Source organism: Acanthaster planci, linkage group LG03 (assembly GCF_054643075.1).
Source record: "Acanthaster planci isolate LZ-2023a linkage group LG03, COTS_SCS, whole genome shotgun sequence".
Classification (NCBI taxonomy): Eukaryota; Metazoa; Echinodermata; class Asteroidea; order Valvatida; family Acanthasteridae; genus Acanthaster; species Acanthaster planci.
In genome coordinates this window covers 13,892,863-13,916,842 of record NC_141779.1, presented here as the reverse complement: position 1 = coordinate 13,916,842, position 23,980 = coordinate 13,892,863, and the positions used below count along the sequence as shown (strand labels likewise).

General features: G+C 43.0%; 1 protein-coding gene across 2 annotated transcripts in view; it reads left to right on the top strand.

Annotated features, from left to right (window-relative positions):
- Window positions 1-23,980, top strand: part of dnah7 (dynein axonemal heavy chain 7) — an 83,852-nt gene that overhangs the window by 19,431 nt on the left and 40,441 nt on the right. For both annotated transcript variants that reach the window (XM_087134213.1, XM_022254265.2), the window contains 25 exons: window positions 430-893; window positions 1,485-1,756; window positions 2,703-2,830; window positions 3,216-3,428; window positions 3,754-3,852; window positions 4,178-4,312; window positions 4,891-5,004; window positions 5,758-5,907; window positions 6,090-6,272; window positions 7,177-7,356; window positions 8,213-8,344; window positions 8,627-8,848; window positions 9,757-9,954; window positions 11,223-11,378; window positions 14,587-14,882; window positions 15,208-15,424; window positions 16,643-16,959; window positions 17,584-17,839; window positions 18,406-18,524; window positions 19,204-19,384; window positions 20,213-20,442; window positions 21,060-21,249; window positions 21,670-21,810; window positions 22,742-22,945; window positions 23,481-23,623. In XM_087134213.1, coding sequence (XP_086990339.1) covers window positions 430-893; window positions 1,485-1,756; window positions 2,703-2,830; window positions 3,216-3,428; window positions 3,754-3,852; window positions 4,178-4,312; window positions 4,891-5,004; window positions 5,758-5,907; window positions 6,090-6,272; window positions 7,177-7,356; window positions 8,213-8,344; window positions 8,627-8,848; window positions 9,757-9,954; window positions 11,223-11,378; window positions 14,587-14,882; window positions 15,208-15,424; window positions 16,643-16,959; window positions 17,584-17,839; window positions 18,406-18,524; window positions 19,204-19,384; window positions 20,213-20,442; window positions 21,060-21,249; window positions 21,670-21,810; window positions 22,742-22,945; window positions 23,481-23,623 — 4,940 coding nt within the window. The remainder of the gene's footprint in view (window positions 1-429; window positions 894-1,484; window positions 1,757-2,702; window positions 2,831-3,215; window positions 3,429-3,753; window positions 3,853-4,177; window positions 4,313-4,890; window positions 5,005-5,757; window positions 5,908-6,089; window positions 6,273-7,176; window positions 7,357-8,212; window positions 8,345-8,626; window positions 8,849-9,756; window positions 9,955-11,222; window positions 11,379-14,586; window positions 14,883-15,207; window positions 15,425-16,642; window positions 16,960-17,583; window positions 17,840-18,405; window positions 18,525-19,203; window positions 19,385-20,212; window positions 20,443-21,059; window positions 21,250-21,669; window positions 21,811-22,741; window positions 22,946-23,480; window positions 23,624-23,980) is intronic.

Here is a 23,980-nt window from a genome sequence, read left to right as displayed (position 1 = left end):
TATCTATTGGAGTCAAACTTTTTGGAATGCTGTTCTTATAATGTTTGCATTTTTCTGTGTATAAAGCAGATAATATACTTTGAATGAGGATTATGTGACTTTCAATGGAAATCTGCACAGGGTTGATGAATATTGATGGCAAGCAATCTTTGATTGGGCATCACACACTGTACAGAATCCAGTACAAGTTGTTCAGACCGTATGTTATAAAATTACTAAACTGTACCTTGACATTTGGCAGTTTTCTGGAAGTATTGAAAGACAGGAAACTTTTGCCTATTGATTAAATGACTGCTTTTAAACCCTGCAGTACACAAGTCAACATATTTTTTATGATTAAACGAATGTATATTTCTTCCATAAGCCTTGTATTTGACAACATGGTTAGCATCTCACTAATGATCATTTTTACTGCCAACACCTGAACAGGTTATCAAGGAGTGCATGGAGGCCTACGCCAAGCGGGAGCGTATCAAGTGGGTCATTGAGTGGCCCGGCCAGGCTGTGCTCTGCATCTCCCAGAAGTACTGGACGGACGAGATCCACAAGGCCATCCGGTCAGGCCAGAAGGACCTGGAGGCCTACCTGCAGCTCAACAACAGCCAGATCGACGACATCGTGGAGCTGGTGCGCGGCAAGCTTAACAAGCAGAACCGCACCACCCTGGGGGCGCTGGTGGTGTTGGACGTGCACGCCCGGGACGTGCTGGCCCAGCTGGTGCAGGACCAGGTCAGCAGCGAGAATGACTTCCGCTGGCTGAGCCAGCTACGCTACTACTGGGTGGAGGATCAGATGCTGACGCGCATGATCAACTCCATGCTGGCCTACGGCTACGAGTATCTGGGTAATTCCGGCCGTCTTGTCATCACACCACTTACTGACAGATGCTACAGGTAAGTCTCATGATTATCTAAACCTTTGTAGTGGAGGGTTTGCAGCGATGCTAGAGATACCTTAAGTACCATCTTGAAGGATCAGGATTGACCATTATTACTGAACTAATGAACGAGTTTGGCATTCCTAAAACCCAGGGTCTTTCGGGAACAAAGTGTGCGCATGAGTCAGCGTATGGCTGCACAGGACAGACTATTGCACGCGCACGTAGCTGTTCCCAAATAGCATTCGCTGTTAGAATACCGAACTGGCTCATTACTTAGCTGTGTAACTCAACTCTCAATTTTCTGATACGATTTGACTTCAGTAAACCATATCAAAGTAAAAGCTGCCGTACCAAGTTTAAAGGGACATCGTTTGATAATTCTATCCGGCAAAATCAAGAGATATCCTGCAGAAACTAGGAAAAATGCTGGTCTGAAAACATTTTTGGCCCTACATCTGTTAAACATTGCAGGAAAGTTATTAAACTAGAAATGCAGGATAAATTGTTGTGAAAGGCGAAGATGATTTTTTTACTTGCAAGTATTGCAGTTTTATACGCAACAAGTGAAGCCTGTTGCAATTACGAATTTCTACATTCCCGGTAGAACCCTGTTTGGAGCCCTCCACCTCCACCTGGGAGGGGCCCCTGAGGGCCCAGCCGGCACCGGCAAGACAGAGACCACCAAGGATTTGGCCAAGGCAGTGGCCAAGCAGTGCGTGGTCTTCAACTGCTCGGACGGCCTGGACTACCTGGCCCTGGGCAAGTTCTTCAAGGGCCTGGCCTCCTGCGGGGCCTGGTCCTGCTTCGACGAGTTCAACCGCATCGACTTGGAGGTGTTGTCTGTGGTGGCCCAGCAGATCCTAACCATTCAGAGAGGTAGCACACTTGCCAGTGAATGTCATAATATGTTAAAGACAGACGTTTGCACTGGTTGTAAAGTCTTGGTTAGATTATTTCAAAAGCTCAGAGGGCCCTGTTCTTTGACCAGTGGGCGCTGTTCATTTCAACTTTGGGTGTTGTCATGTGGAAATAATTGTACATGTACACTGAGGTTTAGTGACGGGCAGACTTCTTTGTTTTGACCGAAATAAAAAAGTATCCGGTTTCTGGTCGGCGCACGCCTCGGCTGTAGACCTGCAGGTTAGCAAAATAAATTTTTTATTTGGTATAAAATGATGTCCAAAAGCTGCCAAACTTGCTTGATTGACTGGAATCGTGCTACTGTGTAATTTTAACCTGTTTTAGATGGGCTACAGTTGAGTGATATGTACAGTAAAGGAGTCCCTTTAGTTCCCTATACATTTAGTCGGACACTCTGTCAGATGATGTCATTTCTGTATTCTACATTTACATTTGGGAACCAGACAAATGAGGTGGTCTCAAGTCCTGTGTACATGTACAAGCTTAAGATGCTTTTAAACAGGTAGAAAGTGCGGAGCCCAGTCTATTTTAATGTTGGCAGCGGCCAGGGTAATGTGTGCATGCAGTCACGATGGAGACCGTCAGTTATACATACACCATTTCCAAAAAAAAAAAGTGAGGGTAAAAAAGAAATTGTAATTCTCATAATAGTCTCCCAAAGGGTAGTTACACTGCCGCAGTTGACTGACCTGTGTAACAAGCTCCTGTATTATGCATACATACACAACAGATATTTCTCATGCATACGACTAGGTTTAATATTTGACATGTGCTACTCAGTAGCCACGAAAGTCACAGGCGACAGAGTGCACTGTGCCAGATGGGTGCACTTTTTATTTGTGACTCACTGATTTCGACTTCTGCCAACAGTGCTCTAATTGTGTTCCCCCCCCAATCACAGGCATTAACTCTGGAGCCAGCACCCTGTTGTTTGAGGGAACGGAGATCAAACTTGACCCGACCTGCTCGGTATTCATCACCATGAACCCAGGCTATGCCGGCAGATCTGAACTCCCTGACAACCTCAAGGTATTAATTGGTTTATCCAGTACTTAATCTAACCTAGTGTGCTCTGTTGAGAAGAGCATGATATGGTTGCCTCAGAACTTTAAGAATTTAAAACAAATCTTTGGCTTTCTATAAAGGTATTAAAGCCTCACTACAGAAGGAAGTTTAAAAATGAACCGTAAGCTTCGAAAAACTGCAAAAAAAGTTTAAGATATAAACAGATTCAGAAGTACGCTCATGTCAAGCAGTACATCTTTTAATATTACCAACTCTCCTACTCAAATTGCCAATGATAGGACTCACAAGGACTTCACTTTAAAGCAGTTTGAATGTTTTCACATTAAGTGCTGTGTTCCCCTGAAGCAAACCAACTGACCAAACACATCTGGTTTCCGCATTCCCTTAGGCCCTGTTTCGTACCGTGGCCATGATGGTTCCCGACTATGCCATGATCGCGGAGATTGTGCTTTACTCCTGCGGCTTCGTCAAGGCCCGTCCCCTATCAGTCAAGATTGTGGCGACCTACCGGCTGTGCTCGGAGCAGCTGTCATCCCAGCACCACTACGACTACGGCATGAGGGCCGTCAAGTCTGTGTTGACCGCTGCCGGCAACTTGAAGGTCAGTGGTCAAGTTGAGACCTCTTTGGACTGTCACAAGATCTCCAGTCAGAATTCAAGTCTTAAGCTACTCAAACAAGTGCAGCACAATAATTCCTTTGTCATTTTTCACCTTGTTATTTGTGACTGCTCTTATGAATGCTCTGGTGAATTACTACAAATCAAATGACCAGCTCTTTATCCATGTAACATTAATTTACATTTTGTATTCAAACACTTGTGCAATAGTTCTACACAGGACTCTTGACCATCTTTTTTGCAAAGTCTTTCCCGCAGGTTAGTGTAGGAGAGATTGTACTGAACATCTTTCTTCTTCCTTCTGGTAGTTAAAATATCCTGACGAGGATGAGGACATTTTGATGTTGCGTTCCATCAACGATGTCAACCTGCCCAAGTTCTTGTCCCACGATCTTCCTCTCTTCGCCGTAAGTCCATGATCATCCGTCACATTTCTTTACCCACTTATGTCGTTTGTTAACAAAGTTTACCAGGCTGTTGTCTTTGTTAATTTTTGACAATTGCACAATATGTTGAGAGATATGTGGTGTTTTTTAGTAGAATTTTGATTGTGGAGTAGTCGGTACCTATCAGACCAATGTGCCCATTTTTCTCCTTGTAGATACTCACAGTGTTATCTTACGTAGTCAACAGTATTTTGTACTCCCCCAAATTTATTATCATTATGCATAACCTTGGTAAAGACTGTGAGTTGCCAACTGATCTTGTCTCGATTTTCTGTTATCACGGCAGGGTATTACCTCTGATCTGTTCCCTGGTGTGGTACTGCCCAAGCCAGACTATGCCATCCTGACTGAAGCAGTACAGGAGAACTGCGAGAAGATGAACCTGCAGATGACAGACGTCTTCCTGGATAAGATCCAACAGGTCCGTTCACCACCATCGCCCCCGAATAGATCGTAGGGCATATTCACAAATAACAATTTTGGAATCTGAGCTTCTGGAAGACCCTCTAACCAGCTTTTATAAAACTAAACGTCTCATTGCATGAGTCTGTACACTGAATGTTTGTTGATTTGTTGAGTTTTTAATAATTGTTTGCTACTGAATGAAGATCCACACTGTCTGTTTCTGTCATTGCATGGATGTTGTAAGCTGCAAGTGAGGTGTTGGCACTTTGTTTCCTGCGTAGCTCAGATGTTGCCTTCCAGATTAGTACTGCCGTCCCTCATGCCTCAAAGCTGTCAATGTATTCTGAATACTTTAAGATGATTGCAGTTTTGGCACTTTGTTTGATGCATAGCCGAGATGACCAAACAGTTGCCTTCTAAATGAGAAGTGATGTTTCTCCTGCCTTAAAGCCGAAGATTTATTCTTCTGATTACTTAAGATCTTTCACAAAACTTTTCTCAGGGGAGTTGCAAAGTCTATCCTCAACCTGAAAGCTGTCTTCCTCAATTAGAGATTCACAGATACTCAGTGTTCTTGTGGTGTGTGTTCTTTAGGTGTATGAAATGATGATTGTCCGTCACGGCTTCATGATTGTTGGTGAGCCATTTGGTGGCAAGACGTCTGCCTACCGTGTACTGGCCAAAGCGCTTGGGGACATCGCTGAAAAGGTAAATTGTCAAGATGGGATGTTTTACACAAAATTCCACCCTCATCTAGCAGTGAAGTCAGCAAAACTCTGACAACCCTATCATAGGTCGGGTCAGTTTATAGCAGATCAGTTTGCTCTCAGTCCGTAATTTAACAATGGGCCTGTTTGTCTCACAAGTGATCAGTGATTCCAAAGCTTTTTCACTTTACTGATTAGGTAGGGTCTTGTGCCAGTGAACCAACGTCAGATCGCTGATCGTGATAGAGATCAGCTTCAAACAAGCAGGTCTTTATTGTGACCCGCAAAATCTGAAATGCACTTAGTAATTGAATATTGTAGGGGAACATTTATAGACCAGATAAGTCCAACTGAACAGGAAGAAAAACTGTTGTTACAAGTTGAGCAGCAGAGGACTGGTAATTAATGTGTTGCTCACCGGTGCCACACTGCATGTTCCAGCAACATGTGGCGTCATGCATGCGCGCACATAGTTACGTGGGACCTGAGTCCATCACAGTTCTGCACAAGTCCATCATGAGATCATCACGTCATCCAGTCTTTAAGCCAATTCACAGCTCGAATGAGCTAGAACAAGCTGTTACTTGCGACTGGTCTTGCGAGAGGACTTGCGACTGATTTGTGAAACCACCTTTGATGGGCTTGACTGTAGAACTGCTGTAGGGTTGAAAGGGGTTGTTGAAAACCTTTTGATTCAGTAATTTGCATGCTACCACTCGGTCTCATTGTTTCACTGTTACTGTCTTTCTTACAGGGTCTAATGGAGGAGAACAAGGTGCAGATAACAGTCATCAACCCCAAGTCCATCACCATGGGTCAGCTGTACGGTCAGTTTGACCCAGTGTCTCACGAGTGGTCGGATGGCATCTTGGCAGTCAGTTACAGAGCCTTTGCTTCGTCTACGGTGAGTTGTGCCGTATAAGATTCAAAAATATATTGTTTTACTAGAGTGGGAAAAAGAGAGTTTTGGTGCTTTTCTTGGTTTGTTTGGGTATTTTTACCTGTGAATCTGACGAAATGGAAAAAGGGGTTTTTTGTTCTTATTCGTAGAAAATAACAGCACTTCTATAAAAACTCTGTTTGCAGACCCCCGACCGAAAGTGGCTGATTTTTGATGGTCCCGTGGATGCCATCTGGATTGAGAACATGAACACTGTGCTGGATGACAACAAAAAGCTCTGCCTCATGAGTGGAGAAATCATCCAGCTAGCACCAACAACCAACCTCATCTTTGAACCCATGGACTTGGAGGTGGCCTCCCCAGCTACTGTGAGTGTCTGCACATATGCAGCCATAGTCATTTCTTCTTTCCATGGTTGGGTTTGTGAAACAGTAAAACCTGCCCCAAAAGGAAAATTAGCTTTGCTGGAGCAGTTTTTCAAATCTGGACTTTGTCTTTGGCTTCAGGTTCATCTCGGGCTGAACTGTCTAAACTCTAAACCCTTGTCATCCTTTTGACAGCTTGATGGAGCTACATTGACTTGAATAAGCCAACAGATCTCAGAGTCTCATAAAAAAGAAGCTCAAAGCTGAACCTGAGTCGAAGCCAAGATTCGAAAAAACCCTGCTCAGTAGTGTTAACCTGCTGTTCCCAACTCCCCAAGTTGGCTTATAGACAATATTTCTGATGGAATTTCAGGCTATTTATGGTGAAAGACAGCAATAGGTGGAAAGGCTTGCAGTAGTACCATGCGAAGGAATATATCTCTTTTGAGTATGTGTGGTTACGTGCCGTCCCGGTTCTTTTCTGAACATTCTGAGATACATTCCTTCGCATGGTGCTACCGCAAGCCTTTCCACGTGTAACAATATTTCTGTTCCTTTCTGGATTGGGAGCCAGTCCATTGCAGGCTGCTCACCAGCGAGTACCATCATCGAATTACACTCACTGCATGAGGCTCGAATATGGATTTCCTCAGTGCAAACTTTCCAGATGCAAGTCATGAATCCCAACCACTTGGCAAAACTCCCTTAATTTTCTCACCCAACAATTTAGCAAGAAGGCTGCCCTCACATGAGAAGACTTGTTGCAGAAAGAGAACATGTGATTGGAGACAGAAAAAAAACAGAAAAGCAACCTTCAGTGATGACCCCATTGCCTTGTTCAAGCAAAGCAAAATGTGTAGTCTTCTTCTGTAAAAATATATGTCTCTTTGTATAATATGTGGTACAGGTGTCTCGTTGTGGTATGATCTACATGGAGCCTCACATGTTAGGCTGGCGCCCCCTCATGGTTTCCTGGCTCAACACCATGCCCTCTGCTCTGACCGAGAATCACAAGAAGCTCATATCGGACATGTTCGACCGCCTTCTGCCTGCCTCGCTGGAGTTTGTCCGTAAGAGTGGAGTGAAGGTAAAAGACACATTGGGGAAGGTGCACCTTTTCATGCGCCCATAATGTTGCTGTTCTGTAATGAGGTTTTTGACTATTCGCTCTTTGCACGCTGCCGCCATAGGCATGCAGCTTTCCATCTGGCAGCTTTACACATTAAACATAGCTGGTTTAGTAATTCCTGTGTATGTTGTGAATGGTAATTTTGCGTGTGCTGCGTTAGTTCTTATACCATGGGATTGGACAGAATTTCAAAAAGCTGCATTGACGTGATTCTGACGTGTACAAGCTGCCCGATCAAGGCTCTGCCTGCCTGTGGTGGCAACATGCAAAGACTAAATACTGTTGTTTAGATAGAGTAGTGTTCTGTAGTGGAGAAACTATGCTGCATCATTCCATCTGCACTTGTGACCTAGTCTAACAAATTGAGTATAGAGGGTAAAAACCATCCACGTCTGAGTTCAGATACCCTGAAAAGAAACTTCCATAATAGAATACATGTGCATCAGAGCCCCTACCATTTTCCAACCCACTTGATTTTCATTCTCACGAGGATGCCGAAATGAGAGATACATCAAAACAAAGTGCTCAGTTTGAAATCTCTTGGATATGCAAATGGAAATAATACTATGGAAAAAGAACAGTCTTAAGTATCATTTTGTCAGATCCGGTCACATTACAGCTTGGCATGTGTGAAATATTTGCCAGATAGATTGCAGTTTTTTCAAAACTAATGTAACATTGCTTTGGACGATCAATTTCATGGTTGGTTTTACCCTTGCACTGACATATATGTACATGCATATCTATCCATTTTTATGCTCATCATGAGAAATGGAAGCATTTTTTGCAACTTTTTCTGCTTCTGTAATTTCAGGAACTGTCTCCGACCAATGACACCAACATGGTGAAGTCCCTGATGAATCTGATGGACAGCTTGATGGACGAGTTTCATGACGAGGCTGCTGTCAGCAAGATGGATGAGAGGGAGATCATCTCGTGGATAGAGGTCAGTCAGATTCACTAATCCTGATTAGTTGATTTGGTTTAATTAATGTAATGCAGCAGCAAACTTTACTTCTGGTGAGTCTAATGTCACTCTAGGAGAATGGGCCACATTTTATGCACGTACTCACTACATGAGCAAAATTCCATACCCTATATAGATTGGCAACGAATAATGTGCAGAATTTGTCAATCATGTTATTTGGCTGCCATAACTATAGCCACTATGTTTTCTTTGAGTGGGGAATAGTCGATAACAGTTAGGGTGATCTTTAACACTTTCAAGGGCATCTTCCTCTTCTCGTTTGTCTGGTCCATCGGAGCCACCGTGGGCGGAGATGGACGCAAGAAGTTTGACCTTCTCTTCCGGGAGATCATGGAAGGCGGTCTGTCAGAGGAATCGCGTAGCAAGTTCCACATCATCCAGTTTGTGGACCCGCCCCTCAAGAACTTCACTGTACCCATCCCCAAAGAGGGCAACGTGTACGATTACTTCTTCATCAAAGAGGTGTGGAGATTCCTTCGATTCAATTGTTCAACGTGGTGATGAAACCACATACAATATCTTCTTTTACATTTGTTGCTAGGAGCCATGTTGAAAAGACTCCTCTGAAATCTTTCTCAGTGCCAGAAATCAACAACCAACTTTTATGGGACCTCAAGCCTGCTGTGAGATAATAATTTTCTCAATTCTGCAATACTGTTTAATACCCTAAAATGGACTTTGAAGGGTCAATTTGGGAATAAAATAAATTAAAAAACAAGCAGTACAAAATCAAATTACAAAGACATAAGGGCATCCCTAGTTAATTTTTGTAGTTCTTGCCCAGTTTACCTCGAGGGAGTGTTAGTCAGCTGAGAGAAGAAAAAGGAGGTAAAAATTTTACTTCATGATCCCTGGAACTTCTGAAGATTATCTCGTTTTATTTATTTTTTTTCTGGGTATAAAATTCCAGACAGGGTCGGCAGCATAAAAAAAAAGTTTGTTCCGCCTCAGTTGGAGACAGAAATAAGAGTCGGCTGGAAATGAGAACCATAGAGTTAACAACTGACTACCTAATAATGAATTGTAAAAGATATGAAAGAGAGAGGAGCTGCAAACAACTCCTCGCAAGATCACCCTAAAGTAACAAAGCGTTTCTCTACATAGCAACATCAGTCTTTTGGCAGGGAACTCACCATGTCATGAATTTCTGTTGAAATGTATGACATTTGTGTGGTCAGTGGGTGTCCAGATCAAACGATCCCCACCAACCTCTCTTTTCATTGCCAGTGAGGGAGCACTTGAGTCAGAGCAAATAAAGAGTTAGTTTTAGCCACTACTTACCAACTTAAAAAGAATTCTTTACTTTTCTTTAGTGGGGTGACTTGTTTAACAAATGATTTAATCAATTTCTGACTGTCTTCGGTTAACAGGGAATCGGTCGGTGGGAGCGTTGGGTGGAAGAGATCAAGGATGCCCCGCCCATCCCCAAGGATGCCGTGGCCAATAAGATCATCGTGCCCACCATCGAGACGGTGCGTGCCACAGCACTCATGAAAATGCTGATCACCCACCAGAAACCCTGCCTGTTTGTGGGTCCAACGGGCACCGGCAAGTCTGTCTATGTCACGGTGAGTGCCACAGATCAGTTAGGTCCATATCCATGTATGTAATCACAGTCTCTTGTAGGCCACCTTCATTATGCCTACAACTTGTATGGGTGGCCAAAGTTTACAGAAATATCGCCATTTGGTTGGTTTTCAACAATACTTCAAATTCATCAAATGGACATTTGTCCCGTTAACTTTAAATAAACTTGTATTTTCATTTTAGTAGTAACCGGTGTTCTGATCGCTGCCTGGGATTTTTAATACTTCACGAATTATTCTTTTACTTTGGTATTGATGGCCAACCATAGTTTTAGCAGCAACTTGTAGGAAAAATATGACTGTTACATCAAAAGAACAGACCCTATGGCGTCAGCATTGAAGATATTTGCAAGTCCATAATCCACTTAGAGCAGGAACAAAAGAGGGCGTGTTTTTAAGTTAAACTGACGTCCGTTCGTATGAACGTATGCATAGGCGTGCAAGTTCATGCTCGTTTGGCGTGGGGGTACTCTGAGTACCTGCACTGAATTAATTCTCGAATGTATGGTCTTCGCGTGCACACCAAATGTGTGCAAGAATCTGGTTGGAAAACTTTGAATTCATACCAGTCTTACTTTCACCAGTGAGGGTGCACTTCATCTCAGAGTGGATAGTCCCACTCAAACCATAAGAAACGCATTACTTCCACTGATTGTTCCCAGATTTATGCCAATACATTCACTAATTGCTAGTACCAAAGAACTCTGTGCATTGCTTACGAGGGGCTTCTTTCAACCATTTTTTCAACTATTTGACCTTAATTTTTGTTTGCTTTTTGTTACAGGGGTAGGTGGGTTCCTTTAGATTTGAAGATCACAGGTTCAAACTTCCCAGATACATGTAGTTTAGGCATTTCATATAATTGAATAAGATAAGAAAATGCCTGAGATGTTTTGCCCATTTCAAAAGAAAAGCCTAGCCACCTAATAAATACCTGGTTGAAACAGGAAAACTTATAATGATAATCTGTTGTCTCCACAATCGTTTTTGCATTTAATGCTGTGCTCTGAATGTGTGGGCACCATTTTATTTGAAAAGAAACATTTTCAATGTTCATGTTGAAGTGTCTATTTTTTTTCTTTTTTCCTTTGCTCCATTTCTTTTTGATGTCAAAAATTAATTTTCATAAAAATGTTTTTTGTGTGTGTAAATGCTGACATTGATGCACAGAACGCCGTTTAGTCAGAGCACATGCTCCCTGATGCATTTACAGTCAATGAATGGCCAACATTTGTGTCTTCTTTCTTTAGGATTTCATCCTGAACAAGCTGGACAAGGAGGTTTACAAGCCCATTATCATCAACTTCTCTGCCCAGACCAGCGCCAACCAGACACAGAACATCATCATGTCCAAGCTGGACAAGAGACGCAAGGGAGTGTTTGGACCACCGTTCGGCAAGAAAACTGTAAGCCTAGTTAAATGGAAAAAAAACTACATTTTTTTCAGCTTGGAGTAGCGCATTTGTTGTGACCTGTGCGGGGAAAATATACTGAGTCATGTTTGAAATGTGATACGACATAAAGACTCTGCCTATCAAGATGCAATTCTGATGTGACACAAAGACTAACTTTGTTCAAATGTTCAGTTTCCTAATTTCAAATCTGATCATGCTTGATGTCTGCTAGAGAAAAGAAAATTAATGGACAAATCATCATGTTCATGTGTGCATGCAGACCCTGTTAAAACAGCAATAAGCCATTTGCTAGTTAAATTGAATAAAATCTGGTACACTGAGTTGTCTGACTACGCATAAATATAACAGTTTGAATTCCCCAGACTAAAAACACTGTTGCTATACCTCGTGATTTGGGGCAAGCTTTTGCATAGCGACCACCATCTCTGGAATGGTCTGGTTCCTTTGTGCCCTTCTTATCTATTGAGAACAGTGTCTTGTTGCAAGGCATCTCTTATGTAACTAAGCAAAAGCTTGCCCCGAATCACGAGGTATAGCAACAGTAGTTTTAGTAAGGAGGATTCAAGTTGTTATTTTCACATGAATTTTAAGAACTCAGTGTACCAGATTTGGGCCAAAGTTAACTCGCAAAAGGCTTATTCAAGGTATGTTGTCACTGCATTTTGCAGATGAGAAAATGGAGTATGCAGAAGACTGATATGCTCTGCAACTCGCCAATGAATTGAAAGAACTTGTTTGTGCAGGATTTGTAGATGAGTTATAAAACAAATATGCTTTATATTTTATTTGTCCCTGGAAAATAGAATGCTCCACTGTTTACCTAGTGAGGCAAATTTATATCATAGCACCTCACCCACAGATTCTGTGTCTTGATTGGCTGAGAACCAGTCACATGGCATGTGCTGTTATTTGCTATCTTGCTTTTCACTGCCGAAAGATATATACCTGAAGCCACTAAAGAACTCTACACATGATCACTAGTATGTTGTGTAAATACATGCATGCACTGATTTGCACGTTGCATGCATACTGTTGTGCAAGCCTGTAGCTGGGTTCAAACATTTCATGAAGAGTTTAGTTTTGATATCTGCTGGTAGATTTACAACAAATGTCTTATTGAATTAGATGTACTGTTTATATGTGTTCAGATCAAATTAATCTGTTATCATTTAACTTAAACAGAATCAGTGGAAGAGTTGTTATAAAATACATATTGACTGCTTTTACCTCATGGTTTGCCTTGGGAAAATAGACTGCTCCTTGGATCACCTCGAGAGGCTAGTTTTACTACACCACTGGAAGCAGTCAATATTTGTTTTACCACTCGAAGCAGTCAAAATTTATATACTATACCACTTGAAGCAGTCAGTATTTGTATTCTATACCACTCCAAGCAGTAAATATTTGTGTATGCTACCACTTGAAGCAGTCAATATTTGTATTCTATACCACTCCAAGCAGTCAATATTTGTATACTATACCACTTGAAGCAGTCAATATTTGTATACTATACCACTTGAAGCAGTCAATATTTGTATACTGTACCACTTGAAGCAGTCAATATTTGTATACTATACCACTTGCAGGGATCTGCCGCTGCCGGTCGGCGCCAGTTGGGCCCGACCGGCAAGCAGAATTGCCGACCGCCACAATCTGCCAAATCAGCTTTTCCGACCGGCACGTATTCCCGATAAGAACCCAAATAAAATAGCATCTTGGTCGAGGGATCGATCGTGAAGATATGAAGATCGTGAAGAAACCGTAAAATTTCTTCGTAAATTTCACTTTGCTCTGCCATGCATATCGTCTGCGCACCCACGTACGTGCATATGCAACATATCTGGACCAAATATTAACATGAACCAATAGGAGGCTTTGTTACGCGCAATGCACGTGTACATAGTGCGTAACGAATCTTTCCATTGGTTGGAAGGCCACACATAGGCTTGCATATGCAACGCTCTCAGTGCGCGAAGATCGGAAAACCCCCTCTCCATGATGTACAGCATTGTTTGTCCAGTTCCGCATTTTACCCAGTTCCACAACTTGAAAAGAAAATTTGGCTTAACTTTCAGAAAGACAAAATTGCAAATGACCCCATTCACACTTCGTTTAAACACTTAAAAATCTGGCAGAAAAACAATTTTACATGTACTTGCAAAACTGACAATCGACCGTGACTGTTTTTCGCCGCGCCGACCACGGTTAGCAACATTCGGTGCATGTATTTTCTGCTCGATGTTGCATAAAACGATCACTGCGATCGTTTTTTAAACCAACGATCGCACCGCATTCGTTAATTGTTGTTTATCCCACGGTGAAAATATTAACTCCGCAATTTTTTTATTCAAAAGTAACAGCATGATTTTGCCTTTTCCGTAAACGAGTTCCATATGGCAAGATACACGCGCTCAGTATGCACGTGACACATGGCCAGATGTGTCAGAAAAGCAAATGGCCAATCTACATTATGTTCATGTAGACTTTAAAATGACTGTTCAGAAAATCCCTGCACACATTTATGAATGTCGTTATCCCATATGCATGCTGTACGAACTTTCGTACAAAGAAAATAAGGAAAATATTCCGCCAAGATTTTGCATGTTTCGCCTTATTTTCAAAACACAAAAGAAAAGAAAAATGATTTGAATAGCAATGAAAAATTATGGGCATCATAGAGATAGAAATTAATTCAATATTTAAGGGATTTACAGAATAAAATCAATATTTATTTCTACTCTTTTTTTTCTAATTCAATTGCCCGTCTAAAATTATCACCTCATCCTAGTTGACCAAAATTACAAATTTTCAATTTTTTTATTAAATTTCAGAAATTTCAGACATGAGATCCCTAATTCTAGGCTGTGTATACACAGCTGAAAACACCCAGAAAGTGCTGTTTCCGGCCATCTGGGGGCTTTTAGAGTCCAAAAATTTTCTGGTACGCTCCGCGCCAACCGATGGTGGCGCTCCGCTTAGATGGTCCTGCCGGCACTAAAACCATCCTGGGCAGAACCCTGCACTTGAAGCAGTCAATGTTTGCATACGATACCAATTGAGCAGTGTATACTATACCACCAGAAGCAGTTTATATTTGTATACTATACCACTTGAAGCTGTCAACATTTTTATAATTTACCATTTCAAGCAGTCAGTATTTGTGTACATGCTGAGATTGTTTTTACTCGTGCCATGCTAGGTCGTGTTTGTAGATGACCTAAACATGCCGGCGCGGGAGGAGTATGGTGCCCAGCCCCCCATCGAGCTGCTGCGGCAGTGGCTGGACCACTGGAACTGGTACGACCTTAAGGACTGCGCCGCCATGAGGCTGACCGATATTCAGCTGATGGCGGCTATGGGCCCACCGGGCGGAGGCCGCAACATTGTCACGCCCCGCTTCCTGCGCCACTTCAACACCATCACCATCAACGAGTTCAACGATGAGACCATGGAGACCATCTTCAAGCGCATCCTTAACTGGCACATTACCACAAAGTATGAAATATCCAAGTTTTGTCAGTAAAGAGCACACATGTGCTTTCCTATCGAGCTTGGAATCTGTCGTCATCACCTATGTAAACACAGTGTGACATCAGCAGTACACTTGCCTCGTTTGATCATAATAAGGGTTTTGTAAGGATTTTCCCTCTTGGTAAAATCGTTCCTGCAATGTAGAAAAAGACCTTACAAATTTTATTTTCCAGTTCCAATTTAGAGAAGAGTTGAAATTTTTTTAAAATGACAAGGGTCGTGGAAAACTCATGGAATTTTGCGAGGACCAATTTAGTCCACGTCACGGACTCCCTTCTTTCCTTTGCAGGGGTTTCGCCAAGGAGTTTGAGGCGGTGGGCAACCAGCTGGTGGGGGCCACCACCCAGGTCTACAAGGCCACCATGGCTAACCTGTTGCCCACCCCGGCCAAGTCCCACTACCTTTTCAACCTGCGGGACTTTGCCCGCGTCATCCAGGGTGTCTTGCTGTCAGTGCCGGACTACTGCGAGACGCCGGCCGTCATGAAGAGACTGTGGGTGCATGAGGTAGGCATCGGATATCACAGCTAGGCTAGATTGCTGGAATGTTACCACCTTGACATTGCATCAATCATGTCCTTTTATGTTACTCAGACCTTCTGCCAGAAAAGTGCCTTATCTTGATAAATAAGTATATTAACCACTCCCTGCCGGGGCAGTATCAATGTTGATGATGCTGGGATGGGATATTTATCATTTTTTTCTGTTCTCAAAATTCTTTAAAAATTCCTATCTTCATTTACTGGACACTTACAAACACATGAAGGACTGTCTGGTGTCCACTTTAGCCTGACAGACAAAATCTGTTGACGCCTGAGTATTTCAGCCAGGCCTGCAGCCTTGTAAAAAGAGCCCAGAATGGGCAGTATTATATAACTTTCTTTTGTTCACAAACCTGGCTCAGTGTGCTGCTGACCTCTTTTCAATAGGGGCCAGATTAGCATGCAGCGGTGCTGTGTGGCTCATCGCTGCGGTGGTGGAGCGCTTTTGTCCTTAGTGGTAATCTGCTCGCTCTAAATGCCCCAAATGCCCTGTTTCAAAACAAGGCTGGATTATCTCCACTTTTGAGAGTGAAAAAATGTCGGTAATTCCCAGCAGACTGGTCTTTTGTTACAAGGCCCTGTTCCCTTTGTCCGAGTTCAGAGACCCCAGCCAAGCATATAAAGCATACGTGTCCGGATCTGGAATCCCCGGCAGGGAGTGGTTAATGATTGGGTAATGTGGGGAATGGAGATAGTATTTATTCAATTTAAAATCCCAAAGGCTCTAAAAAATACCCAGTTATATTCCGCTCAGTTTGTTCCAGATCATGGATGCTTAACACATTGTAACTGGTGTTTTAACAGTGCACTAGAATTCTTTGAACAGCCACAGAAATCATGTGATCTGCAATCCATCATTATTCAAAAAAACTGCTTTCATCTCGGAGAATTAATGTAGTGATGTAAATACTGACCAGTTTCGTAAAGCTGTTTTAGGTGGAAATACCTATTCTCTAATTATTTGTGTATGAATGTATGACAAACATGAATTGGAAAAGATAGGCGATGACAAAAATGCCTCCATGGCAGTGACACTTGTGCAAGTCGTGAATTGGCGCATTTGTTACAGCTTGCATGAACTTTATTTACAATCGGTAATGAATCAGAAGGCTTTTGTATTGACTTCAGTTACGAACATGTTGACTTCCATTATTAAGTGACAGAATTCATTGTAATCCTTAAGGTGTTTCGTGTCTACTATGACCGTCTGGTGGATGACAACGACCACGGCTGGCTGGTCAAGTTCCTGCAGGACGTGGTGTCCACCCACCTGCGGGAGGACTTCAACCAGCTCTTTGCCCACCTGGACTTTGACGGGGACGGCAAGGTGGTGGAGGACGACCTGCGCAGCCTGGTCTTCTGTGACTTCACTGACCCCAAGAACGAGAACAAGAACTACGTGGAGGTGAACGACATGGAGCAACTGCGGCGGATTGTGGAGGGCCACCTGGAGGAGTTCAACAACCTCAGCAAGAAGCCCATGAACCTCGTCCTCTTCAGGTACGGAGAGAGGGAAGTCATGAGTCAGGCATGATATTACCATTGTGACAGATGGTAGATGGAGCGGGCTTGTACAACACTAGTATAACGTCTCATCTGATATGTCTAATAGAATAAGGCATTAATAAACAGCATGCTAAGTCTGTCTTAATGGGATGGATAGACATCAGTGCCTTTGCATCCATTTCTGCCTTAGTTCGAACAATGCTACATTCAACTAGATTCATTTTGATTTACATTGAAGCTGAAGGGTTAGGGCTACAAAAATGATGTAACTTGGGTCTTTGGTTTTAGAAGACCGTTCTCTTCACAAACTGACAAAGCCCAAACTGCCTTGCAAGCAAACAAGTTGTTCTGTGCTTGCTTTTTATCTCCCCTCGCCTGCTCATTGGCAACTAGTATTATCCTAAACCCTCACACATCCTGTTTAATCTATCAGAAGGATTTTTAACACTAAGAAGGGAAGAGGGTAACCATTGCTTTACCCGATGCTTGATGCCTGTTGAAAGTTAATGCGCAACACATGCCAGTGGCACACACATGCCAGTTTCTGTTTGAAATGCTGTTAGAGAGAGGAGTTGAGCCTCAACCCACCTTCTAATGGTGATCCCCTCTTGGCTTCAGATTTGCCTTGGAGCATGTCTCGCGTATCTCCCGTGTCATCAAGCAGCCCAACGGCCACGCCCTGCTGGTGGGCGTGGGGGGCAGTGGCCGGCAGTCCCTGACCCGCCTGGCGGCACACATGGCCGAGTATGAACTGTTCCAGGTGGAGATCGGCAAGAGCTATACCACAGTTGAGTGGCGGGAGGACCTCAAGATGATCCTGAGGAAGTGCACAGAGGGAGAGCAGCACGGCGTCTTCCTCTTCAGTGACACGCAGGTGAGGCAACTCACCATGTTTTGAACCTTGCGATCCACTTCAGGAAAAATGACGTCTTTTCTGTTTCTCAAAATTCGATTGAATACACTATGGACTCCTTCAGATCCAAGCAATTCGGCACAGTTTTTTAGCTTTTGATTTTTGACTGATTTTTATGACTTTAAATGGTATATTTTCTGTTTTACCATTTTCTACATCAAGATAACACAAAATTGTCAAAAGAGATGGATGCAAGTCCACTTTTTCTGGACAAAATGCTAGAGCCCACTTATGTGCCTGAAACTAGTTGTAGGAAAGTTGTGCATTGCTGTGTTTGTTCATGTAGCATGTACTTTTCTCCAAAAGCTAGGGCCCATCAAATCTCTCAGTTACTGGTTTGTGAAGGCCTTTATTTCGAACTAACATGGCCATTAAGATGTGGATGGTGCATTTCTGTATTGTACCGGTATCTTTTACATCTGGTTTAAAAGTGCACGTGTTCGCAAAAGAGATCTGTATCTTTGGCCATCAGTTGTATGAATCAAAGCAACTGTTAGCAGTGTTTGTTCTCTTTATTCGTTTCTTAGATCAAGCAAGAATCTTTCTTGGAAGACATCAACAACCTGTTGAATGCTGGTGAGGTTCCTAACCTGTATCCCAACGATGAGAAACAGGAGATCTGTGAGAAGATGAGAGTGATTGACAGGTGAGAGTTCATTGATCAAAATCACCAAGTAGGGCCTTCAGGAATCATTGGTCTTCACTACTCATCAACCCTCCTATGTGGAAGTCACTCTTTTGGTCATTTGGTAAACACCTCAAAGAAGCACAGCTGTGTTGTGTTGTGCACTGCACCAACTGTCCCTCACAGGAATATCAGATTGCACTTTTGTGCTGCCCAACAACTATGCTTCACTGTTTCATGTGCATAATTGTGCAGTAAACCAAATGCAGTGAAGAGGACTGCACAAAAGACCCTGGGTCATTTTGTGCTGGCAACCTACTGTGTACACACTGAACCTGTGCATGTTTGAGTTCCATATAGAAAATACATGCTCACCAGTGACTCTGGGCATTTGTGCACACTTGTGCTGTAAAACCAAAGGAGGGTTAAAATAACTTTTAAAAACAGTTACACATGTTATAAACATGAAGGTGTCCATTTATATTTGTGTGTTATTTCTTGGATGAAAGAGGTAGTAATGTAGAAATATTTACGTCATGGCACTTTCGGATATTTGTGCAAAAAGTTGTCTTTTTCTTTGGTACATGACGCTGTCAGTATGGTTAAAAAATTAAAAGTGCTGCATGTATGCAGTTAAAAGCCCTCTTGTACAAGTGACACCACTCCATCCTTACCCCCTCTGAAACTCCTTTCTTTCCAGACAACGGGAAAAGTCCAAGCAGACCGACGGCTCACCCCTGTCCCTGTTCAACATGTTCATCGAGCGTGTGCGGGAGCAGATGCACATCGTGCTGGCCATGAGTCCCATCGGAGACGCCTTCCGTAACCGACTCCGGAAATTCCCATCCCTGGTGAACTGCTGCACCATCGACTGGTTCCAGGTAAGTCAGGGAACCACAGGCATGGCAGATTGTATCATTACAGTTCAAGGTGGTACAGTTTAACCTGGATTTTGTATTGTATTTAATTCTTGTTTACTGTGTCCTTGAGCAAGCCATTTGATTGTGATCAGTCTCTGTTATCTTGGAGCAAACCAAATCAAATGCTGTCAAGCTCATTGTATAAAATGAGCTTGATTGAGACAATCATATACAAAATGTAGCCTTAAAAGTCAGTGGCGTTATTTAATTTGCACTTAACATTGTAAATTCTTGTGACTGCCATTCCCAGAACCCCAATATGCCAAGTTTTTTTTATTAAAATGAGGGAAAACTAGTTTCTTAGTAGTTGAGACAATCTTTCCTTTCATCAAATGTTGATTGCTCTCTAGCCTCAGAAAGAAGTTAAGTAACAAGATCGTTTCTACCTGAGCGGCATTCTGTCCTCAGCTTGTAACCTTTGGGACAGCCCTTATCCCTTTTTCGGACCTTTTTAAAAGTAATTTTCACACTCCTCACTAAGCCTGGAGAGGCACATTGTCCAGTGATTAGTAGGTTAGAGGTTTATATCTATTGGATGGTCACAAGTTGTGATTTTGGGCAAGTCACTTTACTCCCACTCGTGTCTTTCCACTTAGGAGCATAAATGGGTTCCTCTGAAGTGGCAGCATAGGGCTGTGAACTTCCCAGGGAGCTGAGATGGTGTTAGGAACATTCATGGACATATCGGGCGGAGACAATGATGCTGTTCCTTGAGCGCCAGAATGCTGTATGTGTGTTTTATAAATATGTGTCGTTACTACTAATAGTCTGATCGCCTTTTGTGTTCAGTCCTGGCCAGAGGATGCCCTGCAGGCCGTAGCCGCCCGCTTCCTGGACGACGTGGAGCTCGACACGGAGATCCAGCAGGGATGCATCACCATGTGCAAGCGGTTCCACACCACCACCCGCATGCTGTCCGAGCGCTTCCTGAATGAGCTGGAGCGACACAACTATGTCACCCCGACCTCCTACCTGGAGCTCATCAGCACTTTCAAGTCACTGCTGGGCAAGAAGAGAAAGTAAGCGCCTCCTTCAGTTGTCATGTGCTGTTTCCGAAGCTCTGATTCTATATGGAAATGACGAAGTGAAATAAACAAATACAAAGAATGAAAAGAAAAAATATTAGAGTTTGATGTGCTACGTTCTTGAAGGTGCACCAAAGAAAACGTATGCTTTTAAACAAATGCATTTTTTTGTTAGAAAATTTATGGGTTTTCAAAGATTCAATCATACAGTTTTAGATAGAAATATTCAAACCAACCACACAAATTTTATTTATCTGGTTTGTTCACTGTGATCAGCCAAGACAGCTCACAAAACTCTGAGCATGGCTTTTGTTTGGCTCATCGGTAGAATTTCTCTGAGAACTGATTGCAAGTTTAGACCGATTCTGTGACCAAAAAAAGTTCAGAATGCTGGCTATACAAAGATCCAGACTCACTGTTGGCTTTGTGTAGGAACAATAGACATCATGTCCCTTTGATGGGAACTCACCGCGTGTATGCAGAGGCTCATGTGCACTCGTCAGGGAACACGCTGAGCACACCTGGCCAATTTCTGTTGAAGAGTTCAGTCAGGGGCTTTGTCAAGTCAGCACGGATTGAAATTGCATCATCTCCTTGTCTCTGTTTCCCAGCATCGTCTACCGGAATAAGAAGCGTTACGAGGTGGGCCTGGACAAGCTGCAGAATGCCGCCTCACAGGTTTCCACCATGCAGCAGGAGCTGGAGGCCCTGCAGCCCCAGCTGGTGGTGGCCAGCAAGGAGGTGGACGACATCATGGTAGTCATCGAGCGCGACTCCATAGAAGTAGCCAAGACGGAAAAGGTAACGATTGCATCGCAGGCGTCTCATCTGCATGTCTCCTGGCTCAATTTGAGAGCGCTCGAAGCAGTTGACTCAATAGTTTTGTTTTATCCAGAGGATGTGAGAAATTTAAGCAAATTCAGTGAGTGTTAAGATATTGGCACAGATTGACTCGCCATGAGATTAAAGTTTGATGATGGTTTTAACTCTTTCTTCCTGGAAGGGAAAATTTCTTTGGTCTCAGCTGTGTTGTGTTTGTATTTTAATAGATCAACTGTCTTCGACAAGGACTTCAAGCAAACAAACTCACAAAACAGGGCAACTGGTTTGTAGTGGTTTAAAAAGCTTTGTGTGGCACATTTTGTCCAAAGAATTGACTTGGTAGTTTGGGCACATACTCTCATTGAGTTTGCACTCACCTGCACACCTGTCTGATCTCAGGTGGTGAAAGCTGATGAGGAAGTGGCCAACAAGCAAGCCATGGCAGCCAAGGCCATCAAGGACGAATGCGACGCCGAGCTGTCGGAGGCCATACCTATCCTGGAAGCAGCCCTGGCTGCTCTGCAGACGCTGACACCACAGGTGAGAAAAGGTCACCTGCACCTGCAGTAACAATCGCCCAGCACGGTCGCGCTGCTTGCTTGCTGGTAATCAACTTGTGGAAGATTTTCCCATTTGCTTGAAAGAGGCCACAAAACAGACCTTAAAAAAAAGTTGAACACATGTCATGGCAGTGCTTGTTCTAATATACAGTTGCTTATCCTGCTTTGTAAGAATTATATTGAATATCTTTGAAACATAATTGTTCTCATGGGAGTTTGATGGATCGTGTCCACCTCATGGCCATAAGAAATCACACATGTATAAGAAAGTGACATTGTTATGGTACAGGTCTATTGAACTGTGGATTTCTGAGGGCCCTTGGTTACACACAGTTGTGTCATAGACTCAAAGTTCTGACAAAAGTTTTAAGGGTGAAACATGCAAATGACAGCTCTTGCTTCTACCTTTATCCACATGGCCCTGTGGTGTGCAGTCAGGTCAAAGCAGACTTTAATTTAATTCTTTAACTCTGAGGCAAAGTGATGTCTTCAGCTGCAAGGCATAACCGATGCATTTCCTTTTATAGTTTTTACAGATTGCATCCAGTCACTTCAAAGCAAAATCAGTTTTATTGCTCTCTCAATTTTATGCCAGCAATTTTGCCTAAAAAAGCCTGCAAATTTTGCCTGCAATGGAGTCCCTGTACACTCTTAATCAAGTCCGCAATTTCGCACACTCTGTGTCCCACACCAAACAGATGGGTAACCTTACAAATATTCATGGGTTGTAGTGTTTCTCATCCTGCTGTTTGGAAACTGGATGGGGAATACTCACGAGAACTCTTTCATTTCTAGTTTTTGTGAAGATTGTGATATTTAGGAAAATGTGGTGTTACCTATGGGACATAAAGGGAACCCTTTCATAGACTTACCCTTCAAATAAAACAAATTATTTCCATGGGTGGAAACAGGACATCACCGTCGTCAAAACGATGAAGAGTCCCCCGGCCGGTGTCCGCCTGGTGCTGGAGGCCGTCTGCATCCTGAAGAACATCAAGCCGGACCGCGTGCCAGATCCCTCGGGCTCTGGCAAGAAGATCGAGGACTTCTGGCCCCCCAGCAAGAGGCTGCTTGGTGACATGAAGTTCCTGCAGTCTCTCCACGACTACGACAAGGTGGGTCCAAGAACCAGAGCGTGTGTGGGTGGCTGGGCGGCTTAGGGACTTGAGAAAACCTGCACTGTCAGAAGTTGACCGAGTGTGCTCTGTTGGAATACAGAAAGAATAGAAGAGGCTCGTCTGAAATAAGGCTCCGTCCAAATCAATTTCAAAAAGCTATTGACACGGGTGGGATTTTAACAGTGATAGGCTTGAAGACAAAACACAGGGAGAGTTAGAACCGCCACTTTTTAACGCACATTCTCTTTTCGTTTGAAACAGATACTTAAACCTGTGGCTTTTGATACTTCTATCTTGGAACAGATTAATAGCAGTAAATAAAATCTAACTTTGTATGTGTTGTTTTATGAACTGTACAAGCCCTAGACATGAATAGAAAAAATACATTATCTTTGTTGAGTATGTAAATCAGTTAGCTTTCATATGAAACTCAATATGAGCACAGTAAATGAACAGCAAAAAAACTGAATGGGGGGGGGAAATCAGGTGGGAAACAAATCTCTGAAGATGGAATGACTTGTCTTTTTTCCAGGACAATATTCCACCCAACATCATCAAGGTGATTCGCACCAAGTACGTCACCAATCCAGACTTTGTTCCCGAGAAGATCCGACAGGCCTCCACAGCCGCCGAAGGCCTGTGCAAGTGGGTCAGGGCCATGGACTCTTATGACAAGTGAGTATCAGACGCTGTCATGTGCCTTGCAGAATGTCACATCAATCGTGGCGATTGCACGGTGATTTATCTTGACAGTGTTTGGTTTGCCCGCTCTGACTGTTTACCTTCGTTTGACAGTCTGTTTGGTTATTTCATTCCAACTTCGCATAAAAAAGTTCGGTTTCCTGGATCATTTGCGAGGTTGCCACGGACACCGCCAAACTGTGTACATTGTAAATGGCGACAGGTAATTTGATGCCAAACAAGCAGTATCAAGCCGTAATGTGGTATTGTGTTTCCTGATGTACTGACAAAGACTTCTGTAGCATTTTGCTTGACCATTGTCATGTAGATGTGTAGCAAAGGCCGAATGCA